The 22,311-nt window shown below is 38.4% G+C and overlaps 1 protein-coding gene across 4 annotated transcripts; it reads left to right on the top strand.

Annotated features, from left to right (window-relative positions):
• Nucleotides 1-331: 331 nt before the first annotated feature.
• Nucleotides 332-8,639, top strand: flad1 (flavin adenine dinucleotide synthetase 1). 4 transcript variants are annotated; one of them, XM_032558624.1, is made up of 12 exons: nt 332-670; nt 859-896; nt 1,396-1,486; nt 2,335-2,503; nt 2,912-3,289; nt 4,473-4,586; nt 4,675-4,942; nt 5,823-5,970; nt 6,240-6,338; nt 6,833-7,022; nt 8,135-8,208; nt 8,307-8,639. In XM_032558624.1, exons 3-12 carry the CDS (start codon nt 1,479-1,481, stop codon nt 8,440-8,442), a joined length of 1,584 nt encoding a protein of 527 aa, XP_032414515.1. In that variant the 5' UTR covers nt 332-670; nt 859-896; nt 1,396-1,478; the 3' UTR covers nt 8,443-8,639. The 4 variants fall into 4 exon arrangements, with proteins under 4 accessions (XP_032414515.1, XP_032414514.1, XP_032414516.1 ...); XM_032558623.1 differs by having other exon boundaries at nt 332-766; XM_032558625.1 differs by lacking the exon at nt 859-896.
• Nucleotides 8,640-22,311: the final 13,672 nt, after the last annotated feature.

Here is a 22,311-nt window from a genome sequence, read left to right as displayed (position 1 = left end):
ATACCATATAGTAACACTAGTAAATTTCCCTTAACTGTTCTAATATTCATTAATGCCCCAGTATAACCAGTACATGATTTATGTAACAAATAATGTACTTATGGTTTTATGAAGTTATTTTGGAACTTCTTGCTCTTTTTTAAATATTTTTATATGATAAAATGTATGTACCACCATCGTGTACTTATGATTTTAATTTTATTATTTATAAAATTAAGGTTTACGACTGCAGGTCCAAATATTAAGACTTTAGGGCGATAAAGGTTTGATAAGATGGTTCAGTCCTGACTTTTTTCGCCACTGGGGGCGCACATGGTGAACAACTCATTTAGAACTCAGAGAAGAAGCGGGTGCAGCATTTAGCATCTGTAGCATTTTATAGCATTCTCTCGTATCCGTTATGACGGAGAAAGTAGGCGCCCGACGTGCCTGGATACCGGTAATTTAGATGTTTATTGAGTTTAATAGCATTCTATATATAGGATGTATTAGTTGAAGCAAAACAACGGTTTCCGCGTACATGAAATTGCTAACTGCTAAAGCACACCTCCATAATAATGATAGCTTGTCAAGGGACGCTTTCCTGATTGTGATTGGTCGCTTTCACTTGAACGACATGTCGTCACAACTGTAAGGATACGTACGTAAGAAGGACATGTCATGTTCAGGGGTAAGTTCCCTAGATTTTAAATGTTAATTTCAGCGTTGTAACTGTTAAATCCTAACAAAACTGCAGCGAGCGTGTCTCTGGAATTAACTAATGGATGTAAGTAGAGTTCATTGTTGAAAGGCAGTTAAAGACATCTGTTAAAACAGCATGTCTGCGTACTTATTGCTTGCTGTTTGTTCTACTTACAGGAGGTGAATTAGTCATCTAACAGTGAGGCTTATCTCAGGTAACTCAGATTTGTGATTAAACTACGAAACTGTTGATTTTAAGACTGTGGTAGTTTATAGCTAAACTAAACTGTATGCGTTAGTTCAAGTGCATTCTTGATTTCAAAGATACATTAGACTACAAGAACAAGTTTGTTAATTGTGGGTCTAAATCATGAAATTATTGTTGGTTAAGTCATTGCGAAAATAACTGAAGTATATGCGATAAAGATGCAGGCTAATATCCAGTGAAGCATCCATGCTTTATCAGTTTCTTTACAACAGTTTTACATGAAAAAGTAAAAATAACTCACAATGTTTTACAACAAGATTCAGGAAATTTGCTTTGACACAGACAGAAGATAAATATTTGATTAAGTGAAAATCTATTCTTTGACTGTAGATCTGTGATGCTTTGCAGCATTTCTTCTGTGCAGCTGAAATACCTCCCTTAATCACAATATGTCTTCCTTGTCTTTTTCTCTCTCTGTTTTTCTCTATTAAAATCTTTCCACCAAGATACTTCTTAGTAGGTGACAATTTATGAAGAACAAGAGGGCCTGAGCTTCATTGGAATAATTTTAGATGCTCCATGTGGATCCATGTTGATGTAAGCATAATTTTCTTACATCAATGGGGTCACCGTGTGATTATTATAAAATATTAATATTTATGGACAGAGGGGTAAAGTGTACATTGAGATGACATACAGTGCCTTGCAAAAGTATTCATAATCCCTTGAACCTTTTTACATTTTAACTCCCATCAGGAATTTCTTACGGCTTTCTTGCTACTTTTCCGTGAAGGACAAATTTGTGGAATGTATACCAGTGGATGGATAATCACAGCTGAGCTGTAGACCTCTGCAACTCCTCCAGAGTTACCACAGGCCTCTTTATGATAAATTGAGCAGCACTCTGTTATATTTTCAAAGCTTGGGATATTGTTTTATAATGTATTTCTGCTTCTCAACTGTTTTGTCACTGACCTTTCCTTTTTGCGGCTTGGTCTTCATGATGCTATTTGTTCGGTAATGTTCTGCAACAAATTTCTGAGTCCTTCACAGAACCGCTGGAAATTAATACACAGGTAGACTCTGTTTACTAAGAAGGTGACTTCTAAAAGTAGTTTTCTGCACTAGATTTTATTTAGATGCATCAGAGTAAAGGGGTCTGAATACCCATATCTCACTTTGTCGTATATTATAGTATCAAAAATACAAAATTCATGTATGATTTTCTTTCAACTACTATTACTGTTCCATCCCATAAAATCCCGGTAAAATAAACGTAAATTTTGTGACAACATTTTGAGATGTTGAAGAGGTCTGAATATCTTTGGATGGCACTGTACATCATATCTTTTTCCTCATTAATTTTAGTTGACCCGACAAGTTTTTTAGCTTTATTTAATGTCAATATTCCCATACCTTCTGTATTTTTGCTCTGTCCTTCTTAGCTTTTCACTACCTGGTCTGAACAGAGCAGTGGTGCGTGTGAGGAGACTGGCAGCACAGCTCAGCAAAGCAACCATGTCCACTAACAGCCAGGGCGCCAGTTCATCCTCTGCAGTCAGCGCTGACGCTCCTACAGCCGCCATTCTTATCATAGGAGATGAGATACTCAAGGTAGTTTTTTTTTTTTTTTTTGTTGGGTTTACACAATTGAGAGTAACATTTTTGACATGTTTTGGATGTTTTCCCTGAATAAATCTATAGGCTTTGATGTACTTGATATTCTAAACATATACTCTGTCAACCTCTGCACTGTTGGCTTGTCATAACTCTGAGAAAACCTTGTAAAACTTGTTTGACGAGCCAGTGATGCTTTGTCTTAAAATGACGAGCCTGCCACGACTTGAAACAATAATGATTTAAACATGAAGTCTTTGATTCAGTCAATGTCAGGGCTGACCCTCCAGACAGTCCTACTGTGGGTCCTTGAATTTCATCAGACGGGACTTCCTTTTTTTTTTGAAAAGTCCTTGAATTTGTTGTCGAAGTTGGGTTGGGAACTAACTTATGCATCTCTTTCAGGGTCACACAGTGGACACCAACAGCACCTTCCTAACTCGAGCTCTCAGAAGACTCGGAGTGTCAGTGCAGCGCATAACGGTCATACCGGATATACATGAGGTCATAGCTAAGGAGGTTGTCGTCCTCTCCTCTCAGTACACCCACCTTATAACATCAGGAGGTGTGGGCCCCACTCATGATGATATCACCTTTGAAAGCATTGCTGCAGCATTCCAGGAGGAGGTGTATCCGCATCCTGATCTCACCCAGCTGGTTGAAGAATACTTTGGAGTGACGGCCACAGACAGCCCGGCCATGAAGCTAGCTATGGTGCCTCGGTCAGCTAAACTTAACTATGGGATCGACCCTCAGACTGGAAAACGGCAGCGCTACCCAGTGGTAAGTGAGCTCAGGATAAAAAATAACATCATAACAATCAAATGAAGAAAACACAGCTGTAAATGATTAGTATCAGTGGAATATCACTTAGTCTTCTCCTGTAAGATTTTACGAAATTGGAGCATTCAGAGAGAGAGGTAGAGAGAGATCATTGTCTTTCCCTCTTTGCTCAGCTTTTATAGATTATCCAGAGTCCTGGGGACTCGTTCCTGCTCTCTCTTCTTATTCTTCTCTCACAGATATTTGGTCTTGTAGGTCCAGGGTTGAGATCACCACAACCCCAGATGTGTCTTGTGAACAATTTCTGTGCTGATCATATGTTTTGAAAACATTTTCCTACTGAAAGACCTAGTGTGGAGTTCGTCATGGTCTGCACTCTTACAATGTTCCTTGGATTGTTGAAAGAGTAGCACACAGCACTCCACATCCTCCACTGTACTTTACAGTGGGTATTCGGGTATCTTTCCCCACATTCATCCTCTGTTTTACACTACATCCTCCTGGAGTATGTTAGCGAAGTGATTTGTGCTATCAAACATAAAGCTCCACCAAAACTGGCTGCATTAGTTAGGCACATCTTTATGATTTCATGAAACACGATTCAGACAGACTGGACACCAAAACGATATTGTTTTTTGATCATAAATGGAACTGAAGCCATTGATTTAAAAAGCATTTAGGTTACATGTAGAAATAAAGCCTTAGTATAATATTAATGTTCCCATAACCCATTTTCTAAAATATATATTTTAAGTACAAACTTTAAATGCTTCATAAATACATGACACTAAGATATAGGTTGGTTAAAAAGTGAATTTTTAGAAAACTTAAGTCTGGAAAAAGTCTTGAATTTGAAATGATAAACTCTGTATCTAAACTGTGTGCAGTCAGAGATTTTTGCATAATCCTGTTTCCAGGGAGACAGCCTGCCAGCTCTGTCAGCACTAAAATATCTTTTAAGGAAATATCTTTAACAGAAGAAAGTAAGACAACAGGTTGTTGCTGGAGAGGCAGAAGTTATTTTGCATTATAACTCTCCGGAAATTGCTTTTAAAATTGGACTGAGAATAATCATAATTATAAATATGTATATTTGGTTTTAAATGTACCTTTTGACTCTAAATTAGTTGCAGCCATTGCCGCAAGTATTTTTCCTTATAACATTTTGCTCGTCTTTTTACAGGTCAGTGTGCGTAATGTGTACGTGTTTCCAGGGACCCCGTCTTTCATGGAGTTGGCCTTCACAGGGCTGGAGCACCTCTTTGCTAGTTCAGGAACCACATTTCACTCTCGCGAGGTAACATCACCCCACAGCTGTTAATTACAAAAAAAAAAGAACCCTGGTGTTTTCCTGCGACTGAACTGACTAAATGTGCCCATTTCAGGTGTTTGTAGATGCAGATGAAACAGAGATTGCGCCCGTGCTCACCAAACTGCAGGCCAGTTGGGGCCGAAGGGTGGCTCTTGGTTCTTACCCCGAATGGTTGAGTAATTATTGCAAAGTCAGACTGGTCCTGGACTCGGACAGCCAGGAGGAGGTGGACAAAGCCCGAGCTCAACTGGTTGACCAGCTGCCCAAAGGAAGTGTTGTGTCCTTAATCAAAGACCCAGTGACTATTGCCCCTGCAGAGGTCTACAGACTGGCCAACAGTGGTGAGGCCTGCAAAGCTAAAGTCCAGAGAAGGACAATAGCTTTAGCACTTTAAATGTTTAACACCTGTATCATTATTTTACTTTTTTGCATTTATGTCTATTATTAGTATATATAATTCATGCTTAGCCCTGCGACAGACTGGCGACCTGTCCAGGGTGTACCCCGCCTCTCGCCTGAAACATTCACTGGAGATTGGCACCAGCACCTCCTGACCCCACTAGGGACAAGGGTGTACAGAAAATGGATGGATGGATTCATTCTTATTATCATTTTTTAAATGTGTAGATGTGCACAGGTGAAAAACACCTTAAAATACATACAAAGTTTATAGTACTAACAAAATCTCATTGAAAGATTGGGGGGAAAAAAATCTAATGTTAAGTACATTTACTTTCCAAATGATAATATTTAGTTCTGGCCCAGACCTACCTGGAGAATTTAAAAGTTAATAGAAATTATGGTAAATATGATAAATAAAGTAAGCTACGAATACAAATACTTCCATTACTTTCATTTTATATAAATTTTTAGCTGTACCAATAAATGTGCCACAATTATTTGAAATGATCTGTGATTGCTTTTTTCCCCCTTACTGAATAAATGTTCTCAAATTAAAGGTTGGATTTTTCAGATTTATTTTTACCAGAGGCAACATATTTGTGCACATCTGCATAGCAACAGGCTAGATGTTTAGAGACCAGTAAATGAAGAAAAAAATATTAAGAATGTAATAGTGGATTATTACAAAAATTATATTCTATGAAACCAAATGATAAAGTAAGTTAAACAACCTGCAGTTAGCTTTAGGAATTACGAATGACTTATGCCTATTTACTTTTGATTATGAACCATAATCTCACTGTGGAGTTCTTTCCTCAGGCACAGCATTGGGCGAGAAAGTGAAGTGTGCACTGAAAACAATAGAGACGGCACTGGATCAGTATGCAACTGAGCAGGTCTGCGTTGGCTTCAATGGAGGCAAAGACTGCACGGCTCTGCTCCATCTATACTACTCTACACTGAAACGGTAACTGGAAAGGAAAGGAGCAAAAGGAGGAGGATTTTATAAAATACACATCACCTGAGAGAGGAGAGACAGAGGGGAGAATTAAAATGAACAACATAATAGCACCACTGATCTAAAAAGACTCAGATAAGCTTCGAGACAGAAAATCTTTTTACGGGGTTATTTTTCTTTACATTCTTGACTGTATTTGACAGATTGTCTTATCTAATCTTTCGTTGTCGTCCTGATGTTTATCTTTAATGTCCGACTTCTCTTCCTTCCACTCTCAGGCGGTATCCAGACGGGAAAGACAAGGTTAAAGCTCTGTACATCCGTAACGTTTCCCCATTCCCAGAGATGGAGCGATTCCTCCAAGGCACAACAAAAAAGTGAGTCGGCAGATTAGTCCATTCTCTCTGGGGCAATTTCCATTTTTACCCTTTTGCAGATTTTAAAGTGCTTTGCTGCACAACTCATGTCCGCTGAACTTTTTCACGTGTTGTGACGTTAAAATGGCAACTTTTATTTTATGTTGTTTGGATTTGTTTTTCATATTCATCCCCTTTTACTCTAATACACATGAACAAAATACAGTCTCCTAATTAGTAACCGGAGTCCATCAGAGTGCAGTTTAATTTAAGTATGAATACAAAAGAGTGGTGGATGGGCTGAAAATTCACCTTAACACTGAACACCAAACTTGCAGCCAGAACCTCAAAGGATTTACAGCACATATTGGAGTCCCTCCACTTCATAATGCTCTACTAAAAATCCCTAATAAAATACATTAAAGATTTTGGTAGTAATGTGACAGAATGTGAAGGCACAGTGTATTTGGACAAGCAATGCTTCTGGTCCAAATATTCATATCAGTCTTTTACAGATATGACCTAGAGTTGATCTCTGTGGAGGGAAGTATCCGGCAGGCTCTTAACGAGCTGCATGACAAAAGGCCGGAGCTGAAAGCCGTCCTGATGGGAACCAGGAGAAGTGACCCCTATTCCCACACCCTCACACCGATGTGCCCCACTGATCCTGGCTGGCCGGAATACATGAGAGTCAACCCGCTACTGGTAAGCCATGTTCATGTCAATTCCAGCTGTTTAATTTCTATTCATTGTACATTTGTATTTTTATTTACTTATTTTTTTGTACAGTCATAACACAGCCTGTTGCACAAAAGTGTCCTTGTGTTTTTAAAAGTAATTATTTTATTTTCCATGAGCAAAAGAAAGAAACAAAGAAAGAATTCTCTTCCCTCAAGGAGGTTAGTTTTATTACTTCAGTCATAAAAAAGGCACTTAGTGGTGAACCATTATTTAGCATCCAAGTTTTCAGTTTTGTTCCAGCTCATGCAGAGTAGTTGTAGCTTTTCTTCTGTGTTTACAGGAATAACCTAAATATTTAAAGACAAATTAAATAGTTTGATAGAAACTATTATGTTTATTTATACAAATATGTTCCAATAGTGTTTAAATGTTGAGTCCCACAATATTAATGCAGAAGTGTATCTTGTTAAGGTTTGCAATTCCCAGTGCTCGTTACCACAGGTCCTACGTTTGGAAAGCATGAAATTAGATTTCACTTTCCAAGTCAGAATAAGTGTCTAGAATGAACACGTCGCCAGTCTGTCGCAGGGCAACACAGAGACAGACAGGACAAACAACCATATGCACACACACACACACACACCTAGGGAGGATTTAGAGAGACCAATCAACCTAACAGTCATGTTTTTGGACTGTGGGAGGAAGCCAGAGTACCCGGAGAGAACCCACATGTGCACAAGGAGAACAAGCAAACTCCATGCAGAAAAACCCCAGGCCGGAAATCAAACCCAGGATCTTCTTGCTGCAAGGCAACACTGTGCAGCTGAAAAAAATAAAAATAATTAACACAATCAACATATATCATTTTTGTGTCCTGTGTGAGCTTAGAATATGAGTTTGAAATTTTCTCCGTATATTTTCTAGACATTCTAGAAAAGTCTGAAACCAGATTTTCCAGGTCTGGTTAAGTGTGCAACAAGAAAATAAGAGTATGAAAAATGTTTCCATTGCCAAAATGAGTTTCCGATCCCAAGTATTACTGAAATAATTAAAACCAATTTAGAAGATGGTTTCCCATAGACTAAAGCAGCATAATCAAGTTGGATGTTTAATCAAATGTCTCCTTCACTCTACAGGACTGGACATATCATGACATCTGGTCATTCTTGAGGACGTTACACGTGCCCTACTGTATCCTGTATGATAAAGGGTAGAGATATCTCTTATTTCTTCTTGGTTTTTCAGGTTTGAGCAACATTTCCGAGTTATTTTTTTTCTTCCCCCATAACTTTTTTTGTCCATCTGCAGGTATACATCACTCGGCAGTATGGACAACTCCTACCGAAACAAGGCCCTCCAGGTAGTGGACGAGAGGGGGGTGACGCGCTACAAGCCAGCCTACCTCCTGGAGAATGAAGAAGAGGAACGAAACTCCCGTGCCTGAAATCGTCCCTGTTCTTAGTTGTTTTATTACTGTAATTATTCAGATGTCTGATTAACATTCACAATATTCTCATATACAGCATTTTGGATTTTATGACTATTAGAAAACTCCACACAATGTTTATGTGACTGAACAGAAAGTGTGTAATACAGTAATGTGTTTTCGAAGCTGCTGAATAAAACATCAGTTCATGTGTCTTTTTGGCCTTTGTCATATTTCACACAGATCTGCAGGATATCCAGAGCACCCCAGCAGGGTGTTTTATTCATTGATCCATTTGTCTTGTTTCTAAATCAAATAATCTGCTCAGACAGACAGCTGTTATCGGAGTGCATTTGTGAATAATGTGAAAAGGTGAGGAAAATCAGGTTTTAAGACACCGTGTGTGCAGCAGCATGGACACAGAGCTGAAGGTCACCCAGCAGGCTCATAATAATCTGTGTTTTATATCCAGAGACGGGCCAGCTGCTGCGTGTTTAACCGAGCGTCCCTCCGGGATGCCTCCGCTCCCTCCTCACATGTTGTAGTTCTGCAGGCGGACCTCACGGGCGCGTTGTTCTCACGTTTTCCAATTTAGCCAGCCGTGATTACAATAAATTACCTTCTCTGTTTCCAGACATGATTGAATCCAGGCTCATCGATCCACTCTCTCTCTCTCTCTGCTCCGCCTGGAGATTAGTCAACGCGGCGCAGCGACGATCGATACCGGCCGATCTAATAAAGCGGGTCGCTTACGAGGCCACCGCGGGGCTGCACACACTGTTACACCGGCAATTACCACTTTTAGGTCGGTCCTTCTCTCTCTTTCCCCCATATAACCCTTCTGACTTTCTGTCCTGACTTCACGGACCTGCTTGATTTATTAATAATAACAGTAATATAAGAGGCAATAAACAGGGGCTTCATAATCACAGCACAAATGTCATGGGGTGGCTTGTGGTGGTGCGACAAACACGCCGGGACATTGCCTGAAATGATTCGTGTGGCTGAAAAATGATGTAGTATTAGACTTCCAGTGTGTTTGTTACAACCAAACTTGGTTACAGTGTAGAAATTAACAATGTGAGTACATTTACTGGAATTAAATTGGTTGTGCCTCTACCAGCTGGCACATCTAGTTACTGTTTTTACCCATTCTTCTTAAAATAGCTCAAGTTCGTTCAGGTAGGATGGAAAACCTCTGTGAGCATCAATGGTTCTCGACTGGATCTTGGTCTCTACTTTGACTAGGTCATTTCAATTGAACACATAAATGCCTTGGTCTAAATCACAATTCAGCAACCTTTACAACTGAAAGAGCTATGTTTTGTGCCCAGTTTAGCTTTTTAAAACATTCCAAGTAAGAAACCACTAAACTTGTTCATAAAGTGTGTTAAATTTTATTTGATGGAGTGTACAATATAAAAAATGTTTAATGTTTTCTATTCAAAAGAATGTTTATTTTTTAAAATAAACATTCTGTTTAGAATCTATATAAATAGATACTATTGATATTGTGAAAATGCTATGCAAATATAGAAAAATAGTTTATTACCTCTAGATTAAGAAAAAACCTGGACTCATTTATAGATTAATATATTTCTATTTTGTTCTTATTTTTTTATACTTTATATTTAGTCATATTTAAATTACTTAAAATTTCACCCTTATATGTAGATATATTTTTTATAAATTTGATGTTGCTTTTGGCTATATTTGTATTTACTAATACTTAAGTAGTAGCTTGTCAGCAAACATGCCATTTCCACCTTGGGGACTAATAAAGTCTATTATATGTTATTCTAAGAAAAAATCTTACCCCCAGCATGATGCTGCTTCCACTCTATGTGGGAATGAAACAGGATGATAAACTGGACAAGGCGACATATAATCGTTTTGTCAACATATTTTCTTACCTGAGCTGTGGATCTGTGCACCTCCTCTGGCATTATGAATGACATTTGCAATTTGTACTTAACCCCTTCCATTTTCACTGGACTTAATAGTTCTCTGTGAGATGTTCAGAGTTTGGTATCTGGTTGTATCACCTAACCCTGCTTGAAATCTCTCCACAGCTTTAACTCTGACCTCTGACCTCGACCGTGTCCCTTAGGGTGCATTCACACCAGCCCAGAATTAGTCTTGAATCAGAGACTCAAGACTGTAAGTCAGATTCGTTTGAGAGGTGAGAATGCAAATTTGAATTTCAAAACAGACTAAAAATGTGAACTCTGATCCGTCTAACAACCTAAGTCTCAATCTGGTTGAATTGAACTCTTGCACAGTTGAAAACATGTCTGAATGCAACCTGACTAGAGACCGTTCCAAAAGCAGGAAATGGACTACAGCGCAGGGCATTCTGGGTCAATGCAAACATAATAAATGCGCATTTCCACCATTAGCGAAAAAAAATGGCTCATGGTCTGATGTGGAGTGAAGAGGAGGTAAAGGCCCTCATACAAATATGGTCAGAAGAAAATATATCGCAGCTACTTGTAACCACTCACAAAAACAACAAGGTTTTCAAACTAATTAGTGTGAAAATGGAGGCATTGGGATTCCCTCGTACAGTTGCACAGTGTCAGTTGTACAGTTGCACAGAAGTCTTTTTACCAAGGTAAAAAGACTTCGCCATCAATACATCAAAATACTTGACATGCTAAAGACAAGTGGAAATTCAGGAAATGTGAAGGACAAGCTTCTTTGGTATGATGCTGCTAGATGCTATTCTTGGCACTCGACCCAAGAGCAGTCCCCAACATGTTGTGGAGTCCTACCAAAACCTCCACCGCCCATCCTACGTAATAATGCTTGCTCCATTTTTGTTTACATTTACAGAACAAGTACTTGCACTTTATGTCTTCTTCAGAGGTTTTTGTGTCGATTCCTTCAGCAGTTTTTGGTGGAGTGCCACCACAGGCGCTGCACCAAACCTGTTCCCCTGCAGTAGGGGAACAGGTTTTTCAGTTAGCCTGTGTCGTTTGACACAGTGTATTGTGAATGCGAACTACAGTCCTGAAAATGTGACGAATGTTGCAATCTTGGCCTCCAATTGAACAGAGTCTGCCGGACTATCAGGTGTGAAAATACTCATAGCCTCCATGATGTTGACTTCTTTTCCTTTCACTCCATAATTCTGTATGTTTTAGATCATGATTTCTACATAAAAGATGATGTCAGCTATTTTACAATATGAAAGCATATATGGAAGACTTCCTTCATTGAAAAGATTCATTTGAACGTGTTTCCATTAGCTTGTATTCTTTAATTAGCCTCTCTAGTTTTAGGACCATGTTTCCATCAGGGGCTGCTCACTTCTTCCCCTTTTCCATTATTACACTTTTCTGACCTCTTTTGTGAGCTTGTTGCTGCTGTATGAGACTCTAAAACAGTGGACTCTGCGGTGTGGCCCAGCTCCATTTAAATAAAGAGGTGATTTCTGCTTCATTACTGCCACCTGGCACGTAATTGGCTGATTTAGCAGATGGCATAAAATTTCCACAGAAAGACATTTCTGGAATATGAGAGCATGCCTGGTGGGTTCTGATACCTGAATGGATTGCTTTACCTGTGAAAGCTCAAACAGTGAAGTGATGTTTGATAATTATGGAAACTGAAAATTCATCTGGTCATTACTATCAGAAAACTGTGCTTATTCTTTTACTTAAAATCAGATGCAGTTTGCATGACTGAGTACCAGAATAACATACAAGGAGAACAACATATTTGTTTAGTTTTTGTCAGAATTGATTAATCTGAAATATGCTCTTTTCTCTGTTGTGCTGGCACGACCTTCCACTCTGCAGCCTCTCTTCTCTTCCTCCCAGCAGTCGACTGCGGTCATTTCCCGTCCGTCACCAGTTTGTCATCAGACATCCTCCTTCATTAGAGAAAATCAAAATTCACCTGAGAACAAATCACTGGAGTAGGACATAAACAAGCGAATAGGGAGTGTGCTTAAGCGATAATGAGAACTGGTTCGACCAATTTGCATGTAATGACATTGTGCAGCAGAGTAATGCAGAGATGTTTTGTAGGGTAAATATCAGAGAGAACCAGCGCTATGTTGTCAAATCGAAAAGTCCATAAAAAGCATAAATTTGAATGTAATCATGTGCAAAAATGTTTTGAATAATTCAAAAAAAATATTCAAAAGAACATTAAATTGATTTCATGATGTGTAGAAGATCAGATTGGCACAACCTATTTAAAGCATTTCAGGTCTAATCTTAAGTACAACAAACTAATGATGGGAGAATTTGAGTTTTTAAGCAAAATCTCATGTTAAACTCATGGAATTTGAAATAAACAGCTTCCCTGCACAAATCAGTAAAGAAAGGGTATTAATGCACTAAGCACCTTCATGCAGGACCTTGGATACAAAATTACAAAATTAATTTTGATAACATGAGATTTCACCTAAAATTAAGTCATTGCAAAAAAATATTTTTCGTGACAATAAACTGCAGATTATATCTTATGTTTAGTCAGTGATGTATCTGTGTCAGATAAAGCAGCAGTACAGTCATATTCACGGTGCCTTCTTGCTTGAGATATTCAGCTGTGCAAATCATTAACAACCCATCAAAGGCCACAAATGTTTCTGTTTAACATTTTAACAAGCATTAAGCAATGATGGAACAACTATTATCTAGACCTCAATATGGACCCAACAGATAGTGACATCTTTGCCTTTAAAAGGCAACTGGGTGATTCAATATTCAGGCAAAGATTCCATCACATACAGGTGCATTTTTGATGAACATTTGTCTGTGGAAAATCACTGAAAGCAGTTAGTAGCAAACTGTTTTTTTCAAATAAGAAACATCCCACCACTCGGATAAGTGACATCAACAAGTAAACTTGAGATGACAGCTAATGCTTTTTAGTAATCTGTTCACATGTGACAACTACAAGTTTTCTGTAGGCTTTGTCCATTGGCTGCAAAATTCCTGAAACACAGGAACAGTGGTTAATATTGGTTTTCCCATCAGCTCTGAGCAGCGTCCCTGTCCTGATGCATAAAAGAACTCCCACAGCATGATTCTGCCGTCACCATGTTATGTCAGCCACACATATTGTTTTGGAAGTAGGTTAAAAAGTTCAAATTTGACCAGAGCACATTTTTCCACATCTCTGCACCTCTACATTAGTGATTCTCAACTCTGTTCATTCATACTTATATGTGTCTTTACTCCCAGCACACCTGAATCCAATGATTGCATTACCTCTTTATCAAGTGGTACAGAAACTGAACTATCACCCATTTATTTAGGTCAGGTGGTTGTTTCCTGTCTACTTTTTTTTTTTTTACTCTTTCTGCAGATCTAGAGGCAGTCGTCTTGGGTGTTGACTTGTGTTTTCTTTATGCTTCTTCCCATCTCCTTCTTCCCCTCTAACAATTTTCCCCTCTTTTCTCCCTTTCTTTTCTCCTTTCTTATTTCTCTCTGAGTCCAGTACATTTGAAATAAACCCAAAGCAATTTCTAATAGTTTCAATATATCAAACTATATACTGCTTGTGAAAGTAAATCTGCTGGGCCTCACCTTGACACTCAGACAGCAGTTCTGAGTACCACACTGTCTGACAGGACGCTTAAAAAATTGTCAGGTGGGTCACAGAAGGAAAACACCAAAAACAAGCAGGACAGTGGGCCTTAAGGATCAGGGCTGAAAATACCTTCTTTACGTGACTTCTAACGATATTATTTTAGCTACTCTTTCACAAAGGTCATATGGAATATGCAACTATTAGTTCTCCCACCTGTGCTTTGGATCTCTGCAGCTCCTCCAAAGGCTCTCCATGGAAGTCTTTTGAAAAAGAAAAAGTACAGATATTGTGCAGTACAGATAAGTACCTCTATCCACAGTAAAGGGAACAACAAAAACAAAACAAAAAACATGATTCTTTATTTTTGTACTTATAAAGACTCAAAACAGTTTAATATCCCCTTTTTATATATGTATGAAAAAGAAGAGCAAATAAATATTTTTCTAAAATTCTGATTGTCTAGTAGGAAAAGCTGGAACACATTGGAATAAAAATATCATTTTTTGATCTAATTGGTTCTCCGAAGATGGGCTTTAGGTCGGCAGGTGGACGTGTAGTAAAAGCAGCCACTTAAGGTGCTGTGAGGACAAAGAGCTAATCTTGCTGCAGTCTCTGTAAACCTCAGACTTTCTCTCTATATTCCTCCCAGGTGGGACTGACTTTTATAAAAGACTCCACAGAGCTAACAGCTCCTGTGATATGGACACAGCATGACTTAAAATTGCACTTGGCGTGACTTTGTGCCAAAAACATGCGACGAGCTTTGATATCAGAGCGAACTATCCATCAGATGCCGCTGACTGTGAAGCTTTTCTCTGAAGGAATGTGTCCTTAATCCAATTCCTCGGGAGCTTCTGCGGTGTAAAACGAGACTTGAAGCACCATGAGACAGCAATTCAGGCGATGTCCCAGGAGTGATGCTTAACACCGAGGATGAAAAGACGCCGCGTTGTCAGAAAGCATCAGGAGAAAAGGGAGACCTTTGAGTCTATGCAAATTAGCAACCCATCTGCATGTAAAGCCAACAGACCAGAACACGGGAAATAGGATGTTCACTATCAAAGTTTTGCACATTAAAAGTGGATAAAAGTGAGAGAGAGAGAAAGAAAAGGGGAAGGATTGGGAGGAGGGGATGTAAGGAACAGAGGCAGCTTTGCTTTCTGCAATGTGAAGTGTGACTGACTTGGCTCATTTGTGCCAGGTTTTGGTGCGTTCAAATAAAAGCCTCGGCTCATAATCCTGAGTTTGTCACAGCTCTCGGGCCAGTACACAAACGCAGGACCCCCTGCTCATATCCACACACACACCCCCACACACGCCCACACCCCTACGGGATGCATTCAGAAATGCCTTTCATTCTGCAGACGAACTTCAGTGCAAAGGGCTAGGGTCTGTGAAGCTTCAGCCTGCGTGCTGCAAACCTGATGAGAAAAATATCTGCTCTGCTCAAGTCAGCTGGAGCACATTTGCACTCAACAAGCATAACTTAAACATGGGGTGGAGTGTCAGAAGGATCAAAGATGCCTTACACCACAAAGTCTTACCACTGTCTGCTGAATCCTGATTTTTTTTTTTTTTAGATTAAAACTTGATTTTTAACACTCTGTAAAACCTTCCATTCATTTATACACCAATTTAGAACACCATTAAAATTATTCCATGTCTGGAAAGAAAATAATACTTCTATCTGTTTACCTGGAGATGATAGGCCTATCTTGTTCTTCTATTAGTAGAAAAATGACTGTGACCAGGCAGCTCGCTGCACATATTGAGAAAATAATGGATGTGAACAAGAAAATACTTGATTGTCTTTGAAACAACGTCAAGATATCAATCCGAAAAACTCAAACAGAAGCAATTATACAACTTATAATTTCAGTACATTTAGTGTGTAAATTAGACCCCACGTTAAGAAATGATCGCATTAACTGAATGTAACTGAAACATTTCAGTCATCTCTACTTTAATTTTCTAAGCTGATTATTCTCTAGAACCATTTTCCTAGTACTGTGAAAAAGTTCTTGCCCCCTTGCAGATGCAGTTGCTAACAACAGCAGTCAAGTGTTTGCAATAACTGCCTATGAGCCTTTTATATTGCAGTAGAAACATTTTATACCAATTTTCTTTGCAGAATTGTTTTAATTCTGCGACATTTGAGAACTTTTGAGCATAAATAGCTCCTCTAAAGTCATGCTGTAGCATCGCAACCTCATTTAAGTGCAGAGTTTGACAAGACCCATTCCTTAACCTTAATATTGTTTTTTGATTTTTTTTCCCTTTTTTAACCCTTCAGGTGGGAACCAGATGATGTGCTTTGGGATCATTTTCCTGCTATATATCTGTGTGCTGGCATTTAAGGTCATAACCTAATTGACAGATATTCTCCTGCATGACCTTCTGCTATAAAGCAGAATTCACGGTTCCATTAACTATAGCAAGCTATCCAAATCTTGCAATGGTAAAACAGTAACACACACTACCAATATACAAATATAAAAATAATTTTTTATAAATGTATTTTAAGCAAAACACTCCCGCTTTACATCAGTTAAAAGATTGCTAAAAAAAAAAAAGCTATATTAAGAAACTGGAAGTTGTTTAAAACCTTTGTGCAATAAAAACTTCCAAATAGTTTCTTATTTGTGATAATTTGTTTACTACAGTAAAAAATATATATATATCATAAAAAATCAACTGCAGCTTTCTACAGGTTTATTAAAATTTTAAGTTTTGAAAATCTGATTTTTATACAAAACATTAATTTGGAAACACCTATCTCTCCATTTATTTGCACAGCAGAACAGAAATACTAAAGATATTGCAACTTGACATTCTGTGAAGTCTAGGCAGCAGCAGTTTGTGCATCTATGGCACCCAGGGCATGCCCCTCGTTCTCCTGCCACCAAGCCATTCAAAATACAGGAAGCAAAATGAGATTCTGGGGCAAAATAAAAATGCAGTGCAGTTCTGCGCAAAGCATCTAACCTACAATCTCTTAATTTTGAGCATCAAGCAGGGGGGCTTGCTCCAATTCTCCCTTGGTCATCATAAAAATAACAGAAAACAGATGAGGTACATTTTTTTTAATCTGTTGCTTTTGCATCCCTTCTTTCTAATGCTGCCCTGGGGGACTTATCTTTTGATCCATAGCAAAAACCTCCACAGCTTATATTCAAGCTGAAAGTAACCTAAACACAGAGAGAAAAGTGAGATAATTGTTACAATAACAATCAGGGCTCCCTGGTAATTGTGTGCTTTTCTCAAGATGAGTGTCAGTCTGATCTTACAAATGAGGACAGGGGTCAAACCCAGTGTGATTAAGGTCAAGTTTCCTTTATTATACTTCAACAACAATTTTCTGTCTCACTGGGCATGATGTAATCCGTTTAATGGATATAAGTGTCAGATTCCTCTGTGAATAGACTACACAAATCTAAATTTAATGCTTTCCTGCTGACATTTTGAATCTTTGATTACAAAAGCGAAATAATTGGTTTCAATAGTGTTTTTAATTAGCTGGTGCCTTCAGCATAACGATTTAATAATCACATCCCTGCAGCTTTGTTCTGTGTTTTTAAGCATCTGTAAACTGATATAACAAGTTGACGTTGTAAAAGTTGTCATACCCCTTGAACTTTATTCACATTTTGTCCCATTTTAGAGCAAACTTTTACAGGAACTACAGGCCCAAATATTATTGTGTGTTTCTTTTGTTCTTTTTTGCATTTTCACAGACTCAATATAGACCTGGGCGTTGACTAAGTCATTCTAACACGTGTTTTTGGTCTAAATTATTCCATTGCACCTTTGGCTGTTTGGCTTCAGCCTCTTGTCTTTCACAGTCTCTCTTTCAGATTTGTCCTGTTTAGCATCATCCATTCTCTGTCCCTGCTGAGAGAAAAATATCTCTAAAACATGATGCTACCACCACCATATTTCACAGTCACAATGCTGTGCTCAGAGTGTTAGGCTTCCATCACACATAGTGTTTAGTAAAATTTTGAACCAGAGAGCATATGCTCAAAAATTTTGATTTTATGACTGCTGCCATTTTAGCTTTATGTACTCAGGTATGAGAAAACAACTCCCAAAAACCTTTCTGTTATTCATAGATGCGTTTTTACACCCCTGTCTATGCATTTCACTTCAGGTTTGGAGTCTTTTTATGAGAGCTAAGCAGTGGTTAGAACACTTTTTAAAAGTATGGTTTCCGATGCAACAATATATTCATGTCTTCTAAATATTTTCATGGTTTCTTCTGCATAGATTTTACCAAAAGTTTAGAGTTTCACTCTGACCTCCACATTCCTCCTTTAAACCTTTTCTCATGAAGACATGTCAGGCAGTGGGAAAGGTTAGTCAGAAGCACCGTGATATCTATTTTTAGTAGCCCTTCCTTCACTTCGTAGACATGAATTAGTTTAATTTTCACATCCCCTGTCATTTTCTCAACCATTTTTTCCCCGACCTGCCTCACAAGCTTTAATGAGTTACTTAGGGATACCTATAGGCTGCATGAGAGTTTGAAGTCTGGCAGGTTTGAAGATGCCAAAAGATTTTAACATGAACAGACCCACTGGAGCACAAAATAGGGTGCTAACTCTGACTTAGAAATAGCAAAAGTTTATTATAAAAGAGGTCATCTAATAAAAAAAATCCAAAAGAGATGGAATATGATAAATATGGTGTATGACAAGCCATCTATAAACCAAAAGCAAATAGTTGCAGCTGAAATAAACTCAAGTTAGTTGGTCAAAATTAGCCAAAGTCTAACATCAGTGGATGACACAAATATCCACCCAAGAAGAAGGTAGTGATAGAAAAGTCTCCAGCTCAAAATTGAGTTCATGATGCAAAAATGTATTTGTAAATTTGCTCAGAGAAATGGTGAATGTCAGGAGAAAGGGGGTTATAGAGCAGAAGGCTAGAAATCTAAAAGATTAGCACCCTCTTTAGCTAAATGTGCTCAAAGATGAGCCCAGTCTGACTGTAACTCATCACAAAGGTAAATGACTGCTTGTGACAAAAATTCAAATTCTGTTGATGTTGAGGCAGAAGTAATTTGTTCTCCAATTCAAAGTGCTGTTGTTGTGCTGATGCAGATGAACTTAATAAGGGCTGCTGTGTTTACATAAAACATATTGACAGTGAATGGAAGCAGCTGAAAGTCTAATTTTTAAAATTACAGTGGCTTCATTCCTGACATGAATTCATTTTCAAGTTTGCAGCAATCTTTGATCAGAATTTTTCACATGAACAAAATGAAACAAAATAAACAAAAGGGGAAAAAACATATTCGCAGCATAGTGATGTTGTCAGCCATTTATGTAACTATGTATAAGAAGTAGCATGGTGTAATTATTAGTCAGCGCTGATGGTCATAATGAGACTTTCAAAATGAGAAGCTAATAGAATAAAAATGGAGAATATTTGAAAAACATCATAGCTGAACTTTTTTTTGTTTTGCCTCAGAATTTGCATCGTCACACTTTTACTCTCTTCTGCATGATATTACAAAGTACTGAGACCATACACTCAGAAATTGCACAAGATCTGACATTTCTGTGATTTCGGAGATTTGTAATCTCTGAACCTAGCATTGAAAATTTGCATGATAATAAGGAATTCACAGCTAAGTCTATACATCTCAATGCTCCATGCAGACTCTTGCAGTAATAAATCTCTTCCTCCGGACAGTTTCTACATTTTCAACCTTAAGAAATAAGCTCTACGTCCCGAGAGATGAACTTCAGAGCAGTAACACCAAGAATGGGACATTTTAAACTGTGATCCGTCTCCACTTCCTGATGCAAAATGTGATTTCGTTTGGAAACCTGCAGATGAAAGCAGGGATGACGACTGAAGACGCTCACGGACTGGTGAACTGGAGAGACTGGTGGAGCTTAAGTTTTAACATATTCTCTAACTGGTTCCACCCATAAGTTATTTTTCTGACCACATCATGCTGAAACCTTTGAAAAGACTACAGTATTTGTTAAAAAATGGGGGAATAGTAACTTTAGAAAGTTCTCTAAAATTAGAACATCAGTCTGGCAGAAGCATAAGGTTCAACTACTAAACTTCCTCCATGACTGTAAAGTTATATAATTTATTTGCTTACAACACTTTATTCTTTTGTTTAATCCTGGATGTAATACACAGATTTTTGTGACAAATAAACTGGTACATATTACCCACAACAAACACAAGTTGCTGAACTTCATTAGTTTCAAAAAGCTGGAAATTGTTTAATGCCATTTCCTAAGCAGATGGGAAAATATTTAACCTCAAATGATTTTGTAGTAGGTCATCCAAACTGGACTTTTTCACTGCTCTCACATTTGCTGTATGCATCTGCATAAACGTTTATGGATAGTGGGTTGACGTATTTGAGACTTTGTTGATCAGTGATCCATTACGATTAATGTTTCATGTAAGACACGGTTTGCAAAACCTCATAAACTGCCAGAGAAGCTGTCTTTTGCAAAGTGGAAAAATTAAAAAGATGAGAAACCACCTTTCCATCAGGGGTTTACTCTGTCTGAATATGTGTAATGAAACCTAGGCGCAAATTCAAACTGGAAGACTCTTTAGCCCCACCTGCATCATCCAGTCGGCGTGTCCCGCTCATCACCGCTGACCTATCAACGCTGGACCAAGCCACGTCACGTCCAATCACCGACCAAGGCCCAGTTGATAAGGACCTCCATCCATGGCATCTTCCGCTTTCCAGCTGCGCTCAACCCTCCTCCACCCCTTCTCCACCTCCACTCTTCAGGCTCCCATCCTTCACCGACCCCCACCACCAGTGTCGGGTCCCGGGGGATGACATTCCTAACCTACATCGGGAATGCTCATCCGAGCTGATCGCAATTCACAGCTCAATGTCCTCAGCCGGGGCCCGAGCGCCAAAGAACTTTAAATTCATGCATGTCAATAAACTTTTTTAATCGCTGTTTTTCCGTCTGAGTCTCTCCAGATTGAAATAGGTTTATTTGTGCTGCATGTGTTCCAAAAGAAACTGATGCAAATATAAAGCAGATCAAGTAAACCGCCACAAACCTCTATGCAAATCATCAAACTGAATTCGAAGGCTTTTAAAATAATGTTTGCAAGAACCACTGACTTTTTTTGAGATTGGAGCTGATCCAAGACGATAAAACAGTCCCACTCTAATAAGCTGTTAGCTTAAGCCTCTGGGTAAATACTGTTTTTTAAATAAAAATTAAAGCTCTTCATGCCACTTAGAATTTTAAATGTAGGAATAAATCAAGTAAATATACCTGGTTAAATAAAGATTGTTTTTAACTGTGACGTTTTGTATGTAGTTGGAAAATAAACACTGAAATGAAATATAACTGCAAAGAAAACCAGCCAATTTCTATTGATAGTTGTTTTTTGCATGTAATTGACACCAAAAAAGCTAGGAAAAAAGAAAGCCCAAGTATCAAAACATAATCGGCTGGTTTGGCTCCAGACAGAGTAATTACAAGGTAGTTTGTGGACAACTATAGATGGAATGTGGAAGAAGTTTTTATTTTACACAGATGCACAGCAAAAACCTAAATTTGTCATTGCAGAAAAACCTTTACGATTCCTGTAATCCCAGTAAAACCTCAGAGGAAACTTTGACCCAGGATTTTTATGATACTCTAAGTTTATCTAATATGGCAGCCTGTGTGTGTAATTATGAAGCGTATGCTTGAGACTTCCAACTCTGGTATATTACACATAGCAAACTTTACATACCCAGAGAAAAATGGCAAATCCAAAACTTGTGACACAACCGATCCCGCGATTCCTGTCTGTGGCGAAGGATAAAAACAAAACCCTGCATCAAATGACTCGCATAAAAAGATCTGCATGCTTCAGCTCAAAAAGAAGCACACTCAAAGTTGAACAGGGACATAAAGGAAAGTGGAGTACTGCTGCTGCCTTAAAAGTCCCCCGTCGTTATACAGCAATTTTAAAAGGACCCATCTATTCCTGCATGTTCACAATAGAAGAAGAATGAAAACATGGGCTTTAGACATTTATATGCGGAGGTCAGAATGAAAGCAGTACTGCGACGGCACGCATCAACAGTGACAAACATGTCATCAGAAGAGATCATAAACCATGAAATAGGAGCATTAGCCCCATTATCCAGGAAATTGCCTCTGTGGCTTCACAAGACGTTCTACATTACAGCCTATATAAATGGAAATACAGTTACAGCTTATTTGGATATACACTTCTATGTTTAAGACACAAAGATCTTCTTTTGGAGGGTTATTACTGAACTTCAGTCCAGCGTTGTCAGAAAAATAACTTTAAGGTCGTCTTATTGGGAATAATGTT

This window comes from Xiphophorus hellerii, chromosome 3 (assembly GCF_003331165.1).
Source record: "Xiphophorus hellerii strain 12219 chromosome 3, Xiphophorus_hellerii-4.1, whole genome shotgun sequence".
NCBI classification, from domain to species: domain Eukaryota; kingdom Metazoa; phylum Chordata; class Actinopteri; order Cyprinodontiformes; family Poeciliidae; genus Xiphophorus; species Xiphophorus hellerii.
Note: the sequence above shows the minus strand (reverse complement) of the source record. Positions and strands in the feature narration are given on the sequence as shown.